Source organism: Dendropsophus ebraccatus, chromosome 14 (genome assembly GCF_027789765.1).
Source record: "Dendropsophus ebraccatus isolate aDenEbr1 chromosome 14, aDenEbr1.pat, whole genome shotgun sequence".
NCBI classification, from domain to species: domain Eukaryota; kingdom Metazoa; phylum Chordata; class Amphibia; order Anura; family Hylidae; genus Dendropsophus; species Dendropsophus ebraccatus.
The window spans coordinates 12,417,993-12,434,385 of NC_091467.1; the positions used below are offsets into that span (position 1 = coordinate 12,417,993).

Below are 16,393 nucleotides of genomic sequence, written 5' to 3' on the forward strand. Positions count from 1 at the left end.
TATATATATATATATATATATATATATATATATATATATATATATATATATAAAAGACCTTGTATAGACAAAGCTGAGGCAACGACATGAAGGGTGCCGGCTGTATAAGCTGGAAATGGGGTCTGGTCCTCAGTGTGTCTGTCTGATGACTATGACCTATGGGCTTTCCCCTATCGGAGCCACAACCGCCCCACCACAGCGTGGAATATATAGATAGTAGTAGTAGTAGCGGCTAAGCAGACACAATAAGAATATGTTATAAAAATGACACAAAGCTATCTGCATTACAAGGCACAGCACAAGCATAATATGCATGTCTATTTAACCCCTTCATCTCTCACTTACACAGAGAGTCACAGATTTGGCAATGATGGTGCCGTTCCATTTTATTGGAAATCCATAGACCAGAATCCATTGACCTATGCGGTTGAATTTGTTCCCAAACATTCGCCGCGTTCTCAGCTTCCCACCAGTCCGTATAGAGACATATGGGCGTCTCAATATTATATATACAACAGAATTCCTTCCCCTTCCTGGTTCTTCTGTACATGTAATGCCCTCGGGATTGTGCTTTTTTCTTCTTCTTTTTTTTTTTTTAGTCAGTCAAGATATGCACAAAGGATGCTGGGAAAACACCTCTTCTGTGTAGCTGTCCATCAATGTAGCCGCTCTAGGAAAGAATGAGAAGCGAGTGTTAAATTGTGACGCAAAGCAAATTTGGTAGGGAATTATTGACAGCTGTTCTAGGCTAATTCCAATGAGTTCTTGCTATCCCCTTTTATTAAGGGGTACTCCGGCGAATTACTTCTTCTTTCAAATCAACTGAAGTCAGAAAGTTTCATAGATTTGTATTTAAAAATCTAAAGTCATCCAGTACTTATCAGCTGCTGTATGTGGTGTATTCTTTCCAGTCTGACACAGTGCTCTCTGCTGCCACCTCTGTCCATGTCAGGAACTATCCAGAGCAGTAGCAAATCCCCATAGAAAACCTCTCCTGCTCTGGACAGTTCCTGACATGGACAGAGGTGGCAGCAGAGAGCACAGTGTCAGACTGGAAAGGATACACCACTTCCTGCAGGGCATACAGCAGCTGATAAGTACTGGAAGACTGGAGATTTTTAAATAGAGCTAAATTACAAATCTGTTTAACTTTCTGCCACCAGTTATTTTAAAGGATAAGATTTTCATCGGAGTACCCCTTTACTACCTTCGTAACTAATTGTAGTTAGTACCACCCTTTATCTACAAACTTTGTTGTACCGAATAAAAATAACTACACTGTAAAATCACCCAATATTCCAACAATCAGTGGGGGGGGGGGGGTTGCTGCGCACAAACCCCAATGAAGACTTGGTAAGTGATTAGATACTCACCCACCAGTTCTGATCCTCCTCTTCGGTGACTACAATAATTTCTCCTATACTAAACGTCAGCTCATCTTCTCTATCTGCAGTGCAGTCAAAGAGGGCCTTCACCCGACGGAGCTTTGGCTTGCTCTTAAAAAAAAGAGAGAAACAGTACAGAGGATTAGGCCGTTCAAGGATGAGCTCATATCAAGAAGGAAAAGACTGAATTTAGGTAAATATTTATTGACAGGGATTAGAGATGAGCGAACCGGGTTCGGGTTTGAGTCGATCCGAACCCGAACGTTCGGCATATGATTAGCTGGGGCTGCTGAAGTTGGATAAAGCTCTAAGGTTGTCTGGAAAACATGGATACAGCCAATGACTATATCCATGTTTTCCACATAGCCTTAGGGCTTTATCCAACTTCAGCAGCCACCACTAATCAAATGCCGAACGCATTTTTGGGTTCGGATCGACTCGAGCATGCTCCAGGTTCACTCATCTCTAACAAGGATCCATTTAAAGGGAACCCATCAGTCTCATCCTGCCTGGCACCTTCTCCGTGCCCCACCAGCCATGACTGATATCTCCCTATACCAAAACAGGAAGAGCTCAATCAATCAAGGTAAGAATAAACCACTGGAGACCGCCCAATAACTTGTGGTTCAGACAGCATGAAAGTGAGGACAGTTTCCCTTTAAATTATAAGACACTGCACAGGCTTACATATCTAAGTTTCCAGATCTTTACCTAAATCTTTACCCCTTCCCCCGTACAGGATTTTTGGCAAGTTTTTAACTCCTCACATTTGAAGAGTTATAACCCTTTAATTTTTCCATATAATGAGCCATATTAGGGCCAATAGGCCTTTTTAAAGATATATTTCTTGGTCGAAATTGGGAAAAAACTGCAGTTCTGCAACTATTAAAGAAATCCGGTGGATTATAAAACCCTGCAGGCGGCAGGGGTGAAATTGATTACAAGTAGTAACTTACCTCTCCCCGTGCCCGCTGGACCTACGCCGGAAGGCATTTCCCCCAAGTTGTGATAATGGGAAAATGCCCGTCCTGGCGGATGGACTGGCTACTCAGCCAACCAGTGAGTAGAGCAGCATCCCGCACCAGCCACTGATTGGCTGAGCGGCCAGTCCATCAACCGGGCCATGAAGTGTCAGTTCTAGAGGTCCCGGAGCCTGGCGGGGGTCCCGTGTCCGGTCCTGCCGCTTACAGCCATAAGTTAGTACTTGTAATCAATTTCCTCCCTGCCGGCTGCTGGATTTTATAATCCGCCGGACTTCTCCTTTAGGGATTCTGCTCCAACATTGTTAACTTTGCAATAAAACTGATATGTTATCTTTATTCTGTAGATCAGTACAATTACAGTTATAACAAAATTATATACTTTTTGCTCTTTTTTTTTTACTACTGTAACTTTAACAAATTAAAACTTAAAAAAAAAAAAAAACAGACACGGTTTTGAGTTGCTACATTTTGAGGAGAAGTCCTGCGAGAATTTTTATTAAAGTATTGTATTGCCCCAAAAGTTATACAAATCCCCAATATACACTTATTACGGGAAATGCTTATAAAGGGCTTTTTTTCCCTGCACTTACTACTGCATCAAGACTTCACTTCCTGGATAGCATGGTGATGTCACTTCCTGGATACCATGGTGATGTCACTTCCTGGATACCATGGTGATGTCACTTCCTGGATAGCATGGTGATGTCACTTCCTGGATAACATGGTGATGTCACTTCCTGGATAACATGGTGATGTCACTTCCTGGATAACATGGTGATGTCACTTCCTGGATAACATGGTGATGTCACGACCCGACTCCCAGAGCTGTGCGGGCTGTGGCTGCTGGAGAGGATGATGGCAGAGGGACACAGGGCACTGGAGGGACACTGAGCATCCCCCTGCCATCATCCTCTCCAGCAGCCACAGCCTGCACAGCTCTAGGAGTCGGAGCGTGACATCACCATGTTATCCAGGAAGTGACATCACCATGTTACCCAGGAAGTGACATCACCATGTTATCCAGTAAGTGAAGCCTTGATGCAGCAGTAAGTGCAGGGAAAAAAACACTTTATAAGCATTTCCCGTATTACGTGTATATTGGTGATTTGTATAACTTTTGGGGGGTAATACAATACTTTAATTAAAATTCTCGCCGGACTTCTCCTTTAAGAGGTTACCACTAACCCATCATTAATAAAAACTTCTGATACAACAGTTTTATTGGTCCGATCCTGAAAACAAAACAGGAGAAGTCCTAACTTGGCGCATTCTCTTTCCACTGTATCACATGACCTGGACTCCCAATGCAAATTTATTGAGGCGTCTTGGGCCTTCAATACCTGACCACTCCTAACGCATAAATATAAAGCAGCTTAACCAGAGACGCTCACCAGGCTCATCCTTCGCGGCATGGGAAGAGGGGGCTCCTGGCTGGTTGGGACATGGTAGAGCTCTTGCACAGATGATCCTGGAGACATATTACTCTGAGTTGATCTTTGGTTTCCTGGTTTTGAATATCCTTCTGTTCTGTAATCAACTAAAAAAGAGAAAGCGAGACATTGGGCTAGAACATATTGAACAAAGCATATGAAGTATATCTGAGGAAGGCATTTCATGATATAGAATTTTCATGTGATTAGTAGAATAAGATGACACCAGGGGCATAGCCACCATAATGGCAGACCACCCTACTAATGCACTAACAGCCATAAGAGAACCCCCCCCCCCCCCCCGTACACATACTTTCCTGGCAATGCACAGTCACCCGGTGTTCAATCCCCCAGCTCCCTGGCGCTACGTATCTGGATAAAACATACGCTATAAAGATAACATGTACCTTTTGGTGGGATTTCTGGCACTTCATGAAGACTGCCAAGTTTTGGAGATCCGATGCTGTAGGGTACAAAGACAAACAATATCACAATATAGGCCTACTAAATGCTAAAGAGATTATGTATATGTGCTATTCTGTATGTGTGAATGGACTCATAAAAGTTATTACAGATACCTGGATAGGTAAAAAACGCTAGATTATGGGGTCTAACTAATTGCTTCAGGCCATCTTCAGCAGCCTATAGCAATGGAGTGTAGATAAGATCGATCAATGCAGTACCTATGTACTGCATTGATCTTTATGAAAAATCATACACACTACAAATAAGTGTAAAAAAATGTAACTGTGCAAATATTTTTTTTTTCGGTTTTGCAGCATATATTTTATGGTAAAATTAAGAAAATGAAGTCCTTATATGGGTCTTTAGGTGAAAAAATGAAAGCCATTTGGCTGTTGAAACAAGAGGAGGGTTAAATAAAAGCACAAAAACAAAAATTAAAGGGGTTATCCAGCGCTACAAAAACATGGCCACTTTCTTTCAGAGAGAACACAACTCTTGTCTCCAGTTCAGGTGCGGTTTGCAATTAAGCTCCATTCACCTCAATGGAACTGAGCAGCAAAACCCCGCCCAAGCTGGAGACAAGAGTGGGGCTGTCTGTGGAAGAAAATGGCCATGTTTTTGTAGCGCTGGATAACCCCTTTAACTACGGTTAAAGAGTCATTTAAATGTCACTTTTCAGAAATCAGTATCAATAGTACAAACGATTTTAAGAAACTCTATTATAGATTTTATTAAGCAAAAAAAACTCTTTCTGTACTCAAAATGCTGTTTTGCAGCCTACCCCCTGACTTCAGAAGAAGCAGCTTTTCTCTGTCCATTATGGTCTATAAAGGGGGGAGGGGTTGAGGGGGATGAGTGAGCACAGAGAGGTTAAAGGCAGCCCTGCAAAACACTACATCTTGCAATCTTTTCTCACTAAGCTCCCAGATGAGCACTGACCTTTCTGACCTGTGAATCCAGCGTTTTATGTGCTCAGACAGTCTCCAAACTGTACAGCTGCTTCTCTGCTCTCCCTGCTAACTCATCCCCCTCGACCCCTTCCCCCTTTATCAGTTATAATGGACTCAGCAAACCTGTCTTCACTTTGATAATGCACAGATAGGAAGTGAGGGGGTGGAGAGGCTGGAAAACAGCTTTTTGAGTACAGAAAGAGGCTTCTTTTGCCTAATATAACCTATTATAGAAATACTCAAAATCCCTTGTACTAACATTTTTATTAAAGTATTGTATTGCCTCCCCAAAAGTTATACAAATCACCAATATACACTTATTATAGGAAATGCTTATAAAGTGCTTTTTTCCCTGCACTTACTACTGCATCAAGGCTTCACTTCCTGGATAACATGGTGATGTCACTTCCTGGATAACATGGTGATGTCACTTCCTGGAAAAAATGGTGATGTCACGCCCCGACTCCCAGAGCTGTGCGGGCTGTGGCTGCAGGAGAGGATGATGGCAGGCGGACACTGAGGGACACAGGGCACTGGAGGGACACTGAGCATCCCCCTGCCATCATCCTCTCCAGCAGCCACAGCCCGCACAGCTCTGGGAGTCGGTTCGTGACATCACTATGTTATCCAGGAAGTGACAACACCATGTTATCCAGGAAATGACATCACCATGTTATCCAGGAAGTGAAGCCTTGATGCAGTAGTAAGTGCAGGGAAAAAAAGCCCTTTACAAGCATTTCCCGTAATAAGTGTATATTGGTGATTTGTATAATTTTTGGGGGGCAATACAATACTTTAATAAAAATTTTGACGGACTTCTCCTTTAAGCTCATAGAACAATAAACCAACCCATAATGCATATATTATGATACAGAACAGTTATTCACCTTGGTCTCCTAGATACAACTTCTGACTGGAGAAACTTGGAGGGAGAAGTGCAACACGAGCCATAATCTGGAATATGAAGACAATATTAGACTATTCTACCTTGGAGAACACTACACATGCGTTTCTGGGTGGTTATAGCGTACATGAGCATGAAGACCACTAGAGATGAGCGCAACGTGAGCATGCTCCCATGTATCCGAATGCATCCAAATATCATAGTGTTCCAGTATTATAGACTCAACAGCCTAACTCCCCTTACCAAAGTGATGGCTGCTCTGACTGGAGGGGCTGTGGGGTATGACGGGTGCAGGCTCTGAAAGTGCCCTCTTGTGCTTTGTAGTCAATGGAGGTGTAGCAGGCAGCTTTTTGGGGACAGGTGAGGGACTGGCGGGGGGAGGAGGTGGCGGTACGTTGGGTGCTGAGAAAAAAAACAATAGGAATGCATTGAATTTGTGTTCGTATACAATACTCTCTAATTTAACAATGACAAACATGGTGGATTACTCTAAAGCAGGGATGGGGAAGCTTCGGCCCTCCAGCTGGTGCAAAACTACAATGCCCATCATACCCAGGCATGATGGGCATTGTAGTTTTGCAACAGCTGGAGGGGTGAAGCTTCCCCATCCCAGCTCTAAGGAGTATATTTAACTCCATTTATAACAATTTACTTGCTTTAAAAGGGGTTGTCCAGCAAATATCTTTTTCTTTCAAATCAACTGATATCAGAAAGTTATATAGATTTGTAATTTACTTCTATTAAAAAATCTCAGGTCTTCCCATACTTATTAGCTACTGTACGTCCTGCAGGATTTTTTTTTTTTTATTTTCAGTCTGAGAAGGTGCTCTCTACTGACATCTCTGGCCGACACAGGAACTGTCCAGAGCAGGAAAGGTTTTCTATGGGGATTCAAAGAAAACCGAGACAGGCCAGAGAGGTCAGCAGAGGGCACTGTGTCAGACTGAAATTAAAACAACATTTCCTGCAGGACATACAGCAGCTAATAATATGGGAAGATCTGAGATTTTTTTTAATAGAAGTAAATTACAAATCTATATAACTTTCTGATATCAGTTGATTTGAAAGAAAAAGATTTTTCGCTGGACAATCCCTTTAAGCCAGTGACATATACAAGAGGAGGACTATAAACAAGAGTCAAACTCCATAATAGTGCTTGGTGTTTGTCTCCTCCTCCCATTTCACGACCATTGGGCCAATTTTCCTGAACAAAAAAAAAAATCAGAACTGACAACACCTAGGAGTAGGCCTTTCTCGCCATGAGCCCCATAGCAATGCATAGCCTGCCTATGTGCTATGTAGGCACTTGCTTGGAGGCCAGGTCCATATAGTGCTGGGCACACCCAGAGAGAATGGCCGTAGTTTGCTGGTTACAATTGTTTTCTTTATCAGACACCCTGGTTATCTGTTATTCACCTCATCCATTTCCAGTGCCACATTTGGGCAAGAGTGGCAGCCGCTACTCCGTATACTGCAGAGGGATAATATCAAGAGACGAGCGAACCTTGAGCATGCTCGGGTTTATCCTGGGATTTGAACATCTGTGGCTGAAGAAGTTGGATGCAGCCCTAGGGAGTCCTGGAAAACATGGCTACAGCCTATGGCCTATGACTGTATCTACGACTTCCAGGACTCCTTAGGACTGCATCCACCGGCAATCAGATGCAGAACACTTGGGTCCGGACAGACCTAAACGTGCTTGAGGTTCCCTCAACTCTAATAATAACACAGCATTGTTGCCTGAGGTTGTAGTTCTTTCCTGTTCTAGTGCTTCTTCCTTGAGCTATGGTTACTGATTTGACTCCTGATTGACCCTGATCCTCACCTAAAAGGTCCTCAACAGCTTCAGTCATCAGTATGAGGGGTGTGGGGGCCTCCTGAGACTCAACGACAGATTATGTTGGTGGAGATAGGGGTCAGCCATGATTAAATTTCATTGCCCAACGTTGAACGTTTGTTTGTATGGGGAGGACAGGAGAGATCACTGTGGCTGCTATTAAAGGGGTACTTCTTTTTCTTTCAAATCAACTAGTTTTAGAAAGTTATATAGATTTGTAATTTATTTCTATTTAAAAATCTGAAGTCTTCCCATGAAGTCTTCTAATCAGCTGCTGTATGTCCTGCAGGAAGTGGAAAGAATATTTCCAGTCTGACACAGTGTTTTCTGCTGCCACCTCTGTCCATGACAGGAAGTGTCCAGAGCAGCAGCAAATCCCCATAGAAAAACTTTGCTCTGGACAGTTCCTGTCTTGGACAGAGATGGCAGCAGAGAGCGCTGTGTCAGACTGGAAAGAATACACCACTTTCTGCAGGACATACAGCAGCTGATAAGTACTGGAAGACTGGACATTTTTAAATAGAAGTAAAATTACAAATCTGTGTAACTTTCTGACACCATTTGATTTGAAAGGAAAAGATTTTCATCGGAGTACCCCTTTAAAGGTCTATAGGCACCTTTAGTCTTGTTCCTCTATATGCCTCTGCCTAAAGGCCTTGGATTGCCCATCTGGTAGCTATTGTTTCATTCCCGATTCTGACTCTTGGCTCTTTTCCCGACTATGCCCCCATCTTGTCTATGCTGCCAATCCCTGAGTATTCTGGAGACCACAATCTGTAACAAAAGTCCGTAACTCCTTGAAGACTAAGGGAAAAGATATAGGGACCCTTAGACTTTGCACTCCGGTCTAACCACCACTAAACATATCCTTTTATATCTGTTATAATTCAAAAAAATTTCATACAGTCAACTGCACTGAGAGTGATAAAGTTGCACTATAAGGGGGAACCCTTCTTCATAGTAACAGCATGCATGCAGAGCTGCTCAGCCATCCATAGCCTTCATACCTACCTATCTATACATGCGGTCATTAGAGGTGTACATACCTCTAATGGGATTGCGGGGAGGCAGTGGAGGAGTGAAGGGAGCGGTTGGTGTCGGGGGAGTTTCCATGCCACTTTGTCCCACACCTACATCATAGCGGGAATCCTGAGACACCTGAGATGCTCGCCTTAAAAACGCCAAGGAGGGTCCCCTCTCTGAGAACTGTGCGCTGGGCGACTGGAAGCAGCTGTATGGCCGCAGAGACCGCTCCTTCTTAACAGGGCCCAGCTAAAAAGGGGATAAAAATGCTTCATAAGTGTACATATAGTCCATTTAGGTGTATATAAGTGTACATATAGTGCAAAAAAGTGTATATACAGTGCATATAAGTGTACATATAGTCCATATAACTGTACCTATAGTGCATGTAACTGTACCTATAGTGCATGTAACTGTACCTATAGTGCATATAACTGTACCTATAGTGCATATAACTGTACCTATAGTGCATATAACTGTACCTATAGTGCATATAACTGTACCTATAGTGCATATAACTGTACCTATAGTGCATATAAGTGTACATATAGTCCATATAAGTGTACATATAGTGCATATAACTGTACCTATAGTGCATATAACTGTACCTATAGTGCATATAAGTGTACATATAGGGGGAGGTTTATCAAGCTGGTATAAAGTAGGACTGGCTTAGTTGCCCCTAGCAACCACAGATTCCACCTTTCATTCCTGATTGGTTGCTAGGGGCAACTAAGCCAGACTTTATAGCAGTTTGATCAATCTCCCCCATAGTGCATATAAGTGTACATATAGGGGGAGATTTATCACATATGGTGTAAAGTGAAACTGGCTCAGTTGCCCCTAGCAACCAATCAGATTCCACCTTTCATTCCTCACAGACTCTTTGGAAAATGAAAGGTGGAATCTGATTGGTTTCACTTTACACTATGTTTGAAAAATCTCCTCCATAGTACATATAAGTGTACATATAGTGCATGGAATGGCTTCCCACCCCAGTCACTGACTGGCTGAGCAGCACGTCCATCAGCCTTGTGTCAGCACCAGAGATTCCGAAGCCTGGTGGGGGTCCGAAGCAAGTCCTGCCGCTTACCGCAGGCATAGGGAGGGGTAAGTTCCTATTTCCTAATCAAATTCCTGCCTGCTCCTGCTGACTGCCAAATTTTAAAATTCGCCAGACTTCTCCTTTAACCCCTTAAGGACCGGGCCAATTGTCACTTTTGCGTTTTTGTTTTTTCCTCCTCGCCTTCTAAGACCCATAACTCTTATTTCTCCACCTACAGGGCCATGTGAGGTCTTTTTTTTTTTCGTTTTGCTTCGTTTTTTTTTTTCAGGAACAGGTGTACATTATAATGGCGTCTTTCAATCTGCCATAACATGAATGACGGAACCCCCAAAATATCATTTATGGGGTGAATTTGGGTCAAAAAATGAGAATCTACAAATTTTGGGAGCTTCCATGTTTACGGTAAAACTGGCATTTTTTTCTTTATTCTGTAGGTCGGTTTGAACACGGCGATATGCATGGTTACTAGGTTTTCTTACATTTTACTAATTTTATTAGCAGTAAACCTTTTTTTTTTGCAAATAGGTATATTTAAAATGGCCCCATTGCGACTCTTATAGCGCTTTTATTTTTTCACCTACGGGGTCGTATGGGGTGTCAATTTTTGCACCATGATCTCTAGTTTTTATTATTTTCTAGATTGGACGTATTGATCGTTTTTTATTACTTTTTTTATACATAAAATGTCATTTAAAAAAAGCGTTTTTTACCGCTTTTTGTTCACCCTGTTTACCGTGCGGGAATAGTATTGTTTTATTTTATTGGACCAGACAATTACCATTGAGGGTGAAGGCCTGGCTGCTGAGCTCAGTTCAGAGCGCGGCCCCCCGGCAGGGCGTACATGTACGCCCTGATGCGCTAAGTCCCGGTGGCGGGGGTATACATGTAATACATATGGCCACTAGGTGTCTCCCTTCCTGTCACACTGCACTTCATGCTCCCTCTGTGCTGATATTTGGTCTTTTCTCTGTTAAAAAAACAAACAAAAAAAACATAGAAAATGTATATTGCAAATCTGCTTGTGATCACAACCACTGGTGATTTCTTTGAGAAAAAAAAAAAAAGCAACAGGTACGCCTTTATTCATTCTCAGATCAGGAACCTAACTAATGGTATTAACATGTGTGGCCTATACCCAGCAGTGACAGACACCACCAGTAATGCTAAACTGCAATGCGTTATTGATGGACGATCTTTGAGTCTTACGCTTCTTACCTTCTCATCGAGATCGTCATCACTTTCATACATGTCGTCCTCACGCAGCCGCCACTCGTACTCCACATGGACTCGCATGTTAAACTGATTGTTCTGGGCTTGGAGAAGCTGAAGAAAGGAAACAATATGGAGGAAAAAACATGAAGCTGGGTGACCCTTCAATTTGGCCTCTTCAAGCAAATCAGCTCAATACTATTGGGCTTATTACTGGGGTCCCCTTAAACAGACATTATAGGTCAACAAAGCATATCCTTTAAAACATACTGTTTTCTATATAGTGTAACACTGAGGCTGTTTTTTTTTTTGTTTTTTGTTTTTTAGGTCCTGATTTTTTCATTCTTTTTGTTTTAAATGGCTGCATTTGTGTGCATCCATGTTTCCATTGACTTCCATTATAAAAAAGGTTATGCTTAGACTGAAAATCTTTAAAAACGACGATAGTTTGTTTTCTGCGTCACTACTTATGATTGAGGAACATAAAGTGGAGCAGAAAATCACCGGGACGGCACCAGCGATTGGCTGAGCGGTCTGTCACTTCATACACTGCAGGGAGCAGGCCGAAGCTACTGGACATCAGGGAGTGCGGACAGGTACGTATTTTTTATCATTTTCTTTACAGATTCATCATCTGTCGGCCGCGCATCATTATTACACGTAGCGATACACAGTTGGCGGACAATGATTTTAGATCAGGACCAAAAATTACTACACAGAGCGATGATCTGCAGAATTGGCCTGATTTGGCAGATTATCGCTCCATCTAATAGGGCCCTTAATGTGCATAAAGCTTAAGGCGACAGATGGAAATACGAGCTATATCTCCTGATTCAGAGAAGCCATATTGTATACTGCTTTCACTTCAGTCAGCAAAAAGCTGCTGGCAAGCCTACTCCATGTCTGAAGAGGTTCTCCTGAGACCCAATCTAGGCAGCTGTAATGGGCTGGATCAATGGAGTGGTTACAAGTGCTACTTTTGATCAGCGCGGAGACCCTCCAAAATTGCTAGAAAGAAGCGCCTGGCTGGGCGTTTTATTGCCGGAAACGATCTCCATAGATTTACCATGCAGTCCCTGTTCTGCAACAGAATGGATGAGGCGGTGATGAGGGGAATGAAGCGCACAGCCGCACACTTTTCCCAGCTCTATCTATCAATCAGTGGACGTCTTAGGACTGACATCTTAGCTGATCACAGACATGCCAAAAGTTTTTTTTTTTAAAGTCACAGTAAATGGTTAAAGCAAATGTATCATCAGGTATATTAATTTTTTTTTGTACATAAACCCGCTGGCGCAGTGATCCTGGTGGCTCCGTTCTTTTAAAAAAATACAGCACCCCCCAGGGTAATGATATACCCTCCCCTTAGTGGCATGTCTTCTGTTTATTCTAATGGAGGTGCGTCACAGAGGGGATGTATTTCCTGCAGGAAGTGGTATTATTTCCAGTCTGGAGAGCAGGAGAGATTTTCTATGGGGATTTGCTGCTGCTCTAGGCAGTTCCTGACATGGACAGAGGTGGCAGCAGAGAGAACTGTGTCAGACTGGAAAGAATACACCAGGACATACAGCAGCTGATAAGTACAGGAAGACTGGAGGTAAATTACAAATCTGTATAACTTTCTGACACCATCCAATTGGAGTACCCCTTTAATACAATATTCCTAGACTACCTGGAAACCTACATCAGAAGAGATGACAATGATTTTTCTCATCTTAGAGAATATAAATGTGTGCCATCCCCGCTCCATACACCCCTCTCTAGCTAGATTAATACCAGTTACATATGTGTGACCATTTTAATTTTCCTACCAAATCTTCACAGAGAGAATGCTTGAGGCGTCTGGCAATATCCAGCGCGGTTTCCCCAGCTTCATTTTCTGCAAAAGGAAAAAAAAAAACAGAAAAAAAACCCTGAGAAATGAAACGGAGCGAGGAGCAGAGAGGGTGATAGCCGAGCCGAGGAGGTGAGCCAAGCTATCGCCCTGCCTGGCATCCGAGGCATCAAAGCGGAGAAAATCACATTCTGACCATTTCATTCTTAGTAATCTGAGTGGAACTGATGTATTTGGGATGGAAATTGTTATCCAATCTAACTTCAGTTATTCTATCGCCCTCGAGGTAGGAGGCTAGAAAAGAATAAAAGCAAAAAAATAAAAAAAATTATCGGGTAATGTAAAGATCTAAAATGTCGTCCTGACCTGAAAGTCACCCAATTGGCACTTTATCTTGTGCATTGATCCCTATTCCTTCTGTCAGAGCCTATGATATCTGGCAGATAGATAACAGGTGCTGTTTTTTTTATTTGGAATTTAAAAAAAAAAAACAAAAAAAAAAAAACAGGGGTCTTGACCGTAAGCAGTTTTGCAATGTAAATCAGTGTTATACAACATTCTCCTAGGTGTCTCCCTTCCTGTCACACTGTGCTCCACGCTCCCTCCGTGCAGATACTTAGTCTTTTCTCTGTTCAAAAAAAAGAGACCAAACACAGGAAGTCCCTGTCCTTTGTGCTCACAGACAAGGCTTGGTATTGATTGACAGCCATTACTGAGCAGGACAAGTCTTCACTGTGCATGTGTACAGCTGATGCACATCCACATTCAGTAGCAGAGAATCCTGGGGGGTCTCGCATTGTACGGTCAGCTCTCCTGTCACACCGCACCAAAACCTCTGTAGCCACACAGTGAGATTATACTGACTGAATTGATACATAACACAGAGCATTGTCTCCAGGTAAGCTGCAGAGCTGATAATAGAATGAGTAATAGGTAATAATATAATTAGCCTAAGTTATTGTCATGCATGACTGACAGGTGTCTTTCCTCATGTGAGCGGCAAAGGACGGGGACTTCCTGTGTTTGGTCTCTTTTTTTTTGACCAGAGAAAAGACCAAATATCAGCACGGAGGGAGCAGGGAGCGCAGGAAGGGAGACATCTAGTGGCCATAAGTAGAACACTGATTTAAAATGTAAACCAAAAGTGTAGAGTATATTGCAAAACTGCTGATTTATAAAAGGAAAAAAAAAATTCATGACAGTGCCTCATTACATTACTTTGTATTTGAGCCCTCTTTATAGTGAGACACTAGGTAAGTAAAATTCTGTATTGGGTGGAGACCGGCTATTCAGCTAGGCCCTGAAGGACCTTTCACACTGGCCGATTGTCGGCAGGCAGGAACACTCACTGACGATAATTGGCAATCAGTCAACAAAGGAGAATTCTTTAGTTCTTCATCAGTAGGTCCATTTACACAGAAAGATTATTTAGCAGATTATCTGCCAAAGATTTGAAGCCAAAGCCAGAAACAGACTACAAACAGAGATCAGGTCATACAGGAAAGCCTGAGATTTTTCCTCTTTTCAAATCCATTCCTGGCTTCGGCTTCAAATCTTTGGATAATCTGTCAGATAATCTTTCTGTGTAAATGGACCCTAATGCTAAGTTTACACGAGGCGATTACGTACGATTAACGATTTCGAAGTAACGATTTTTTTTTATAACGATCAGCGTTTAGACAGTATGATATATCGTACGGAAAAATCATTTTGCGATTGTGCGCCCACAGCCCGGCCCGCCCCCTCGCCCCGATCGCCACCCCACCGCCGCTCCGATCACCCCCACTGCCGCGGCCAAGAGCATACGTTACCTGCTCCGCGCAGCAGGTCTTCCGACATCCCTGGCTCCCCTCTTCAGCGCATTGATTGACTGAAGAGATGAGCCGGGAATTTCAAACGGCTCCCCTTCAGCCAATCAGTGCGTTGAAGAGGGGAGCCAGGGATGTCGAAGACCTGCTGTGCGGACCAGGTAACGTATGCTCTTGGCCGCGGCGGTGGGGGCGATCGGAGCAGCGGTGGGGGGGGCCATCGGAGCGGTGGGGGCGATCGAAGCGGCGGGGGGGCGTTCGGAGCGGGGGTGGCAATCGGAGCGGCGGCGATGATCGGAGCGGTGTGGGACGATCGGAGCGGCGCAGGGGGCTGCGGTTGACCGTGGGGCCGGCCTGCGGATGAGCGGGGGGCCGGGCGGCCGAACTATTGCGCGACGACTGTTTAAATGGAACGATCTGCGAATTTTTTGCGATCGGCGAACGACAATTTATGAACATGTTAAAAGATCAAAATGAATGATTTTTCGATCGTTTGCCGCGTTTACACGTACGATTATCGATCGAATTCGTTATCGCGAAAATTCGCCCGATAATCGTTTCATGTAAACGTAGCATAAGGTGCAGCCAACTGATTGGCCCTAGTAAATTACTGCTGATGGGAGATACATCATGTAACAGGCACCCTATGCTTATAGCACAGCTCCACTAGTGATCTCAACCCAGGATGAGGATTCAGGCCTGCTACTGGTTATAACTCGGCACTCACTTATCTTGACATTGACTTTAGCTCTCAGGAAGAGTTTCATGCTCTCAGTTTTGTTGTATAAGCTGCAGTAGTGAAGAGCGGTGTTGCCTCGGACAGTCTGCCTCACTAGATTTCCACTATAGAAGAAAAAAAAAATTAAAATAGTTCATATAAATATACAAACAGCATATAAAACATGCACACTCTATTAAAGGGGCACTCTGGAGGATTTTTTTTAATCAACTAGTGTCAGATTTGTAATTTACTTTTTTTTTTCAAAATCTCCAGTCTTCCAGTACTTATCAGCTGCTGTATGTCCTGCATGAAGTGGTGTATTCTTTCCAGGCTGACACAGTGCTCTCTGCTGCCATGTCAGGAACTGTCCAGAGCAGGAGAGGTTTTCGATGGGGATTTGCTGCTGCTGCAGGACATACAGCAGCTGATAAGTACTGGAAGACTTGAGATTTTTAAATGTAAGCAATTACATCTGTAAAAGTTTCTGACACCAGTTGAGTAAAAAAAAACAAAACAGAGTACCCTTTAAGACTAAACATACTCTCTTAAATTATAGACAACTGCTTACCTGTTGTGTACCAAAAAATCTACAATATGTAATGAAGTTCGGTCTGACAATAACACTGCCAAATGCAAAATGGTCTCGCCAGCCTCCTACATAAGGAAAAAAAACATAGGAAGCCAGTAAGCAACAATACTCATCCGTAGCAATACATTTATTGCATTCAGAAAATCTTCAGACCCTTTCACCCTTTTTTCTAACTCTTTCTCCACCAAT

The 16,393-nt window shown here is 43.0% G+C and overlaps 1 protein-coding gene across 1 annotated transcript in view; it reads right to left on the reverse strand.

Annotated features, from left to right (window-relative positions):
• Positions 1 to 233: 233 nt before the first annotated feature.
• Positions 234 to 16,393, reverse strand: part of LOC138773000 (arf-GAP with SH3 domain, ANK repeat and PH domain-containing protein 2-like) — a 125,105-nt gene continuing 108,945 nt past the window's right edge. The window contains exons 18-28 of the mRNA XM_069953859.1: positions 16,184 to 16,269; positions 15,622 to 15,737; positions 13,064 to 13,131; positions 11,259 to 11,366; positions 9,001 to 9,226; positions 6,361 to 6,519; positions 6,101 to 6,167; positions 4,206 to 4,261; positions 3,760 to 3,905; positions 1,374 to 1,496; positions 234 to 670 (exon numbers count right to left, since the gene is read on the reverse strand). Of these exons, the coding sequence (XP_069809960.1) occupies positions 596 to 670; positions 1,374 to 1,496; positions 3,760 to 3,905; positions 4,206 to 4,261; positions 6,101 to 6,167; positions 6,361 to 6,519; positions 9,001 to 9,226; positions 11,259 to 11,366; positions 13,064 to 13,131; positions 15,622 to 15,737; positions 16,184 to 16,269 (1,230 nt within the window). The 3' untranslated portion in view covers positions 234 to 595. The remainder of the gene's footprint in view (positions 671 to 1,373; positions 1,497 to 3,759; positions 3,906 to 4,205; positions 4,262 to 6,100; positions 6,168 to 6,360; positions 6,520 to 9,000; positions 9,227 to 11,258; positions 11,367 to 13,063; positions 13,132 to 15,621; positions 15,738 to 16,183; positions 16,270 to 16,393) is intronic.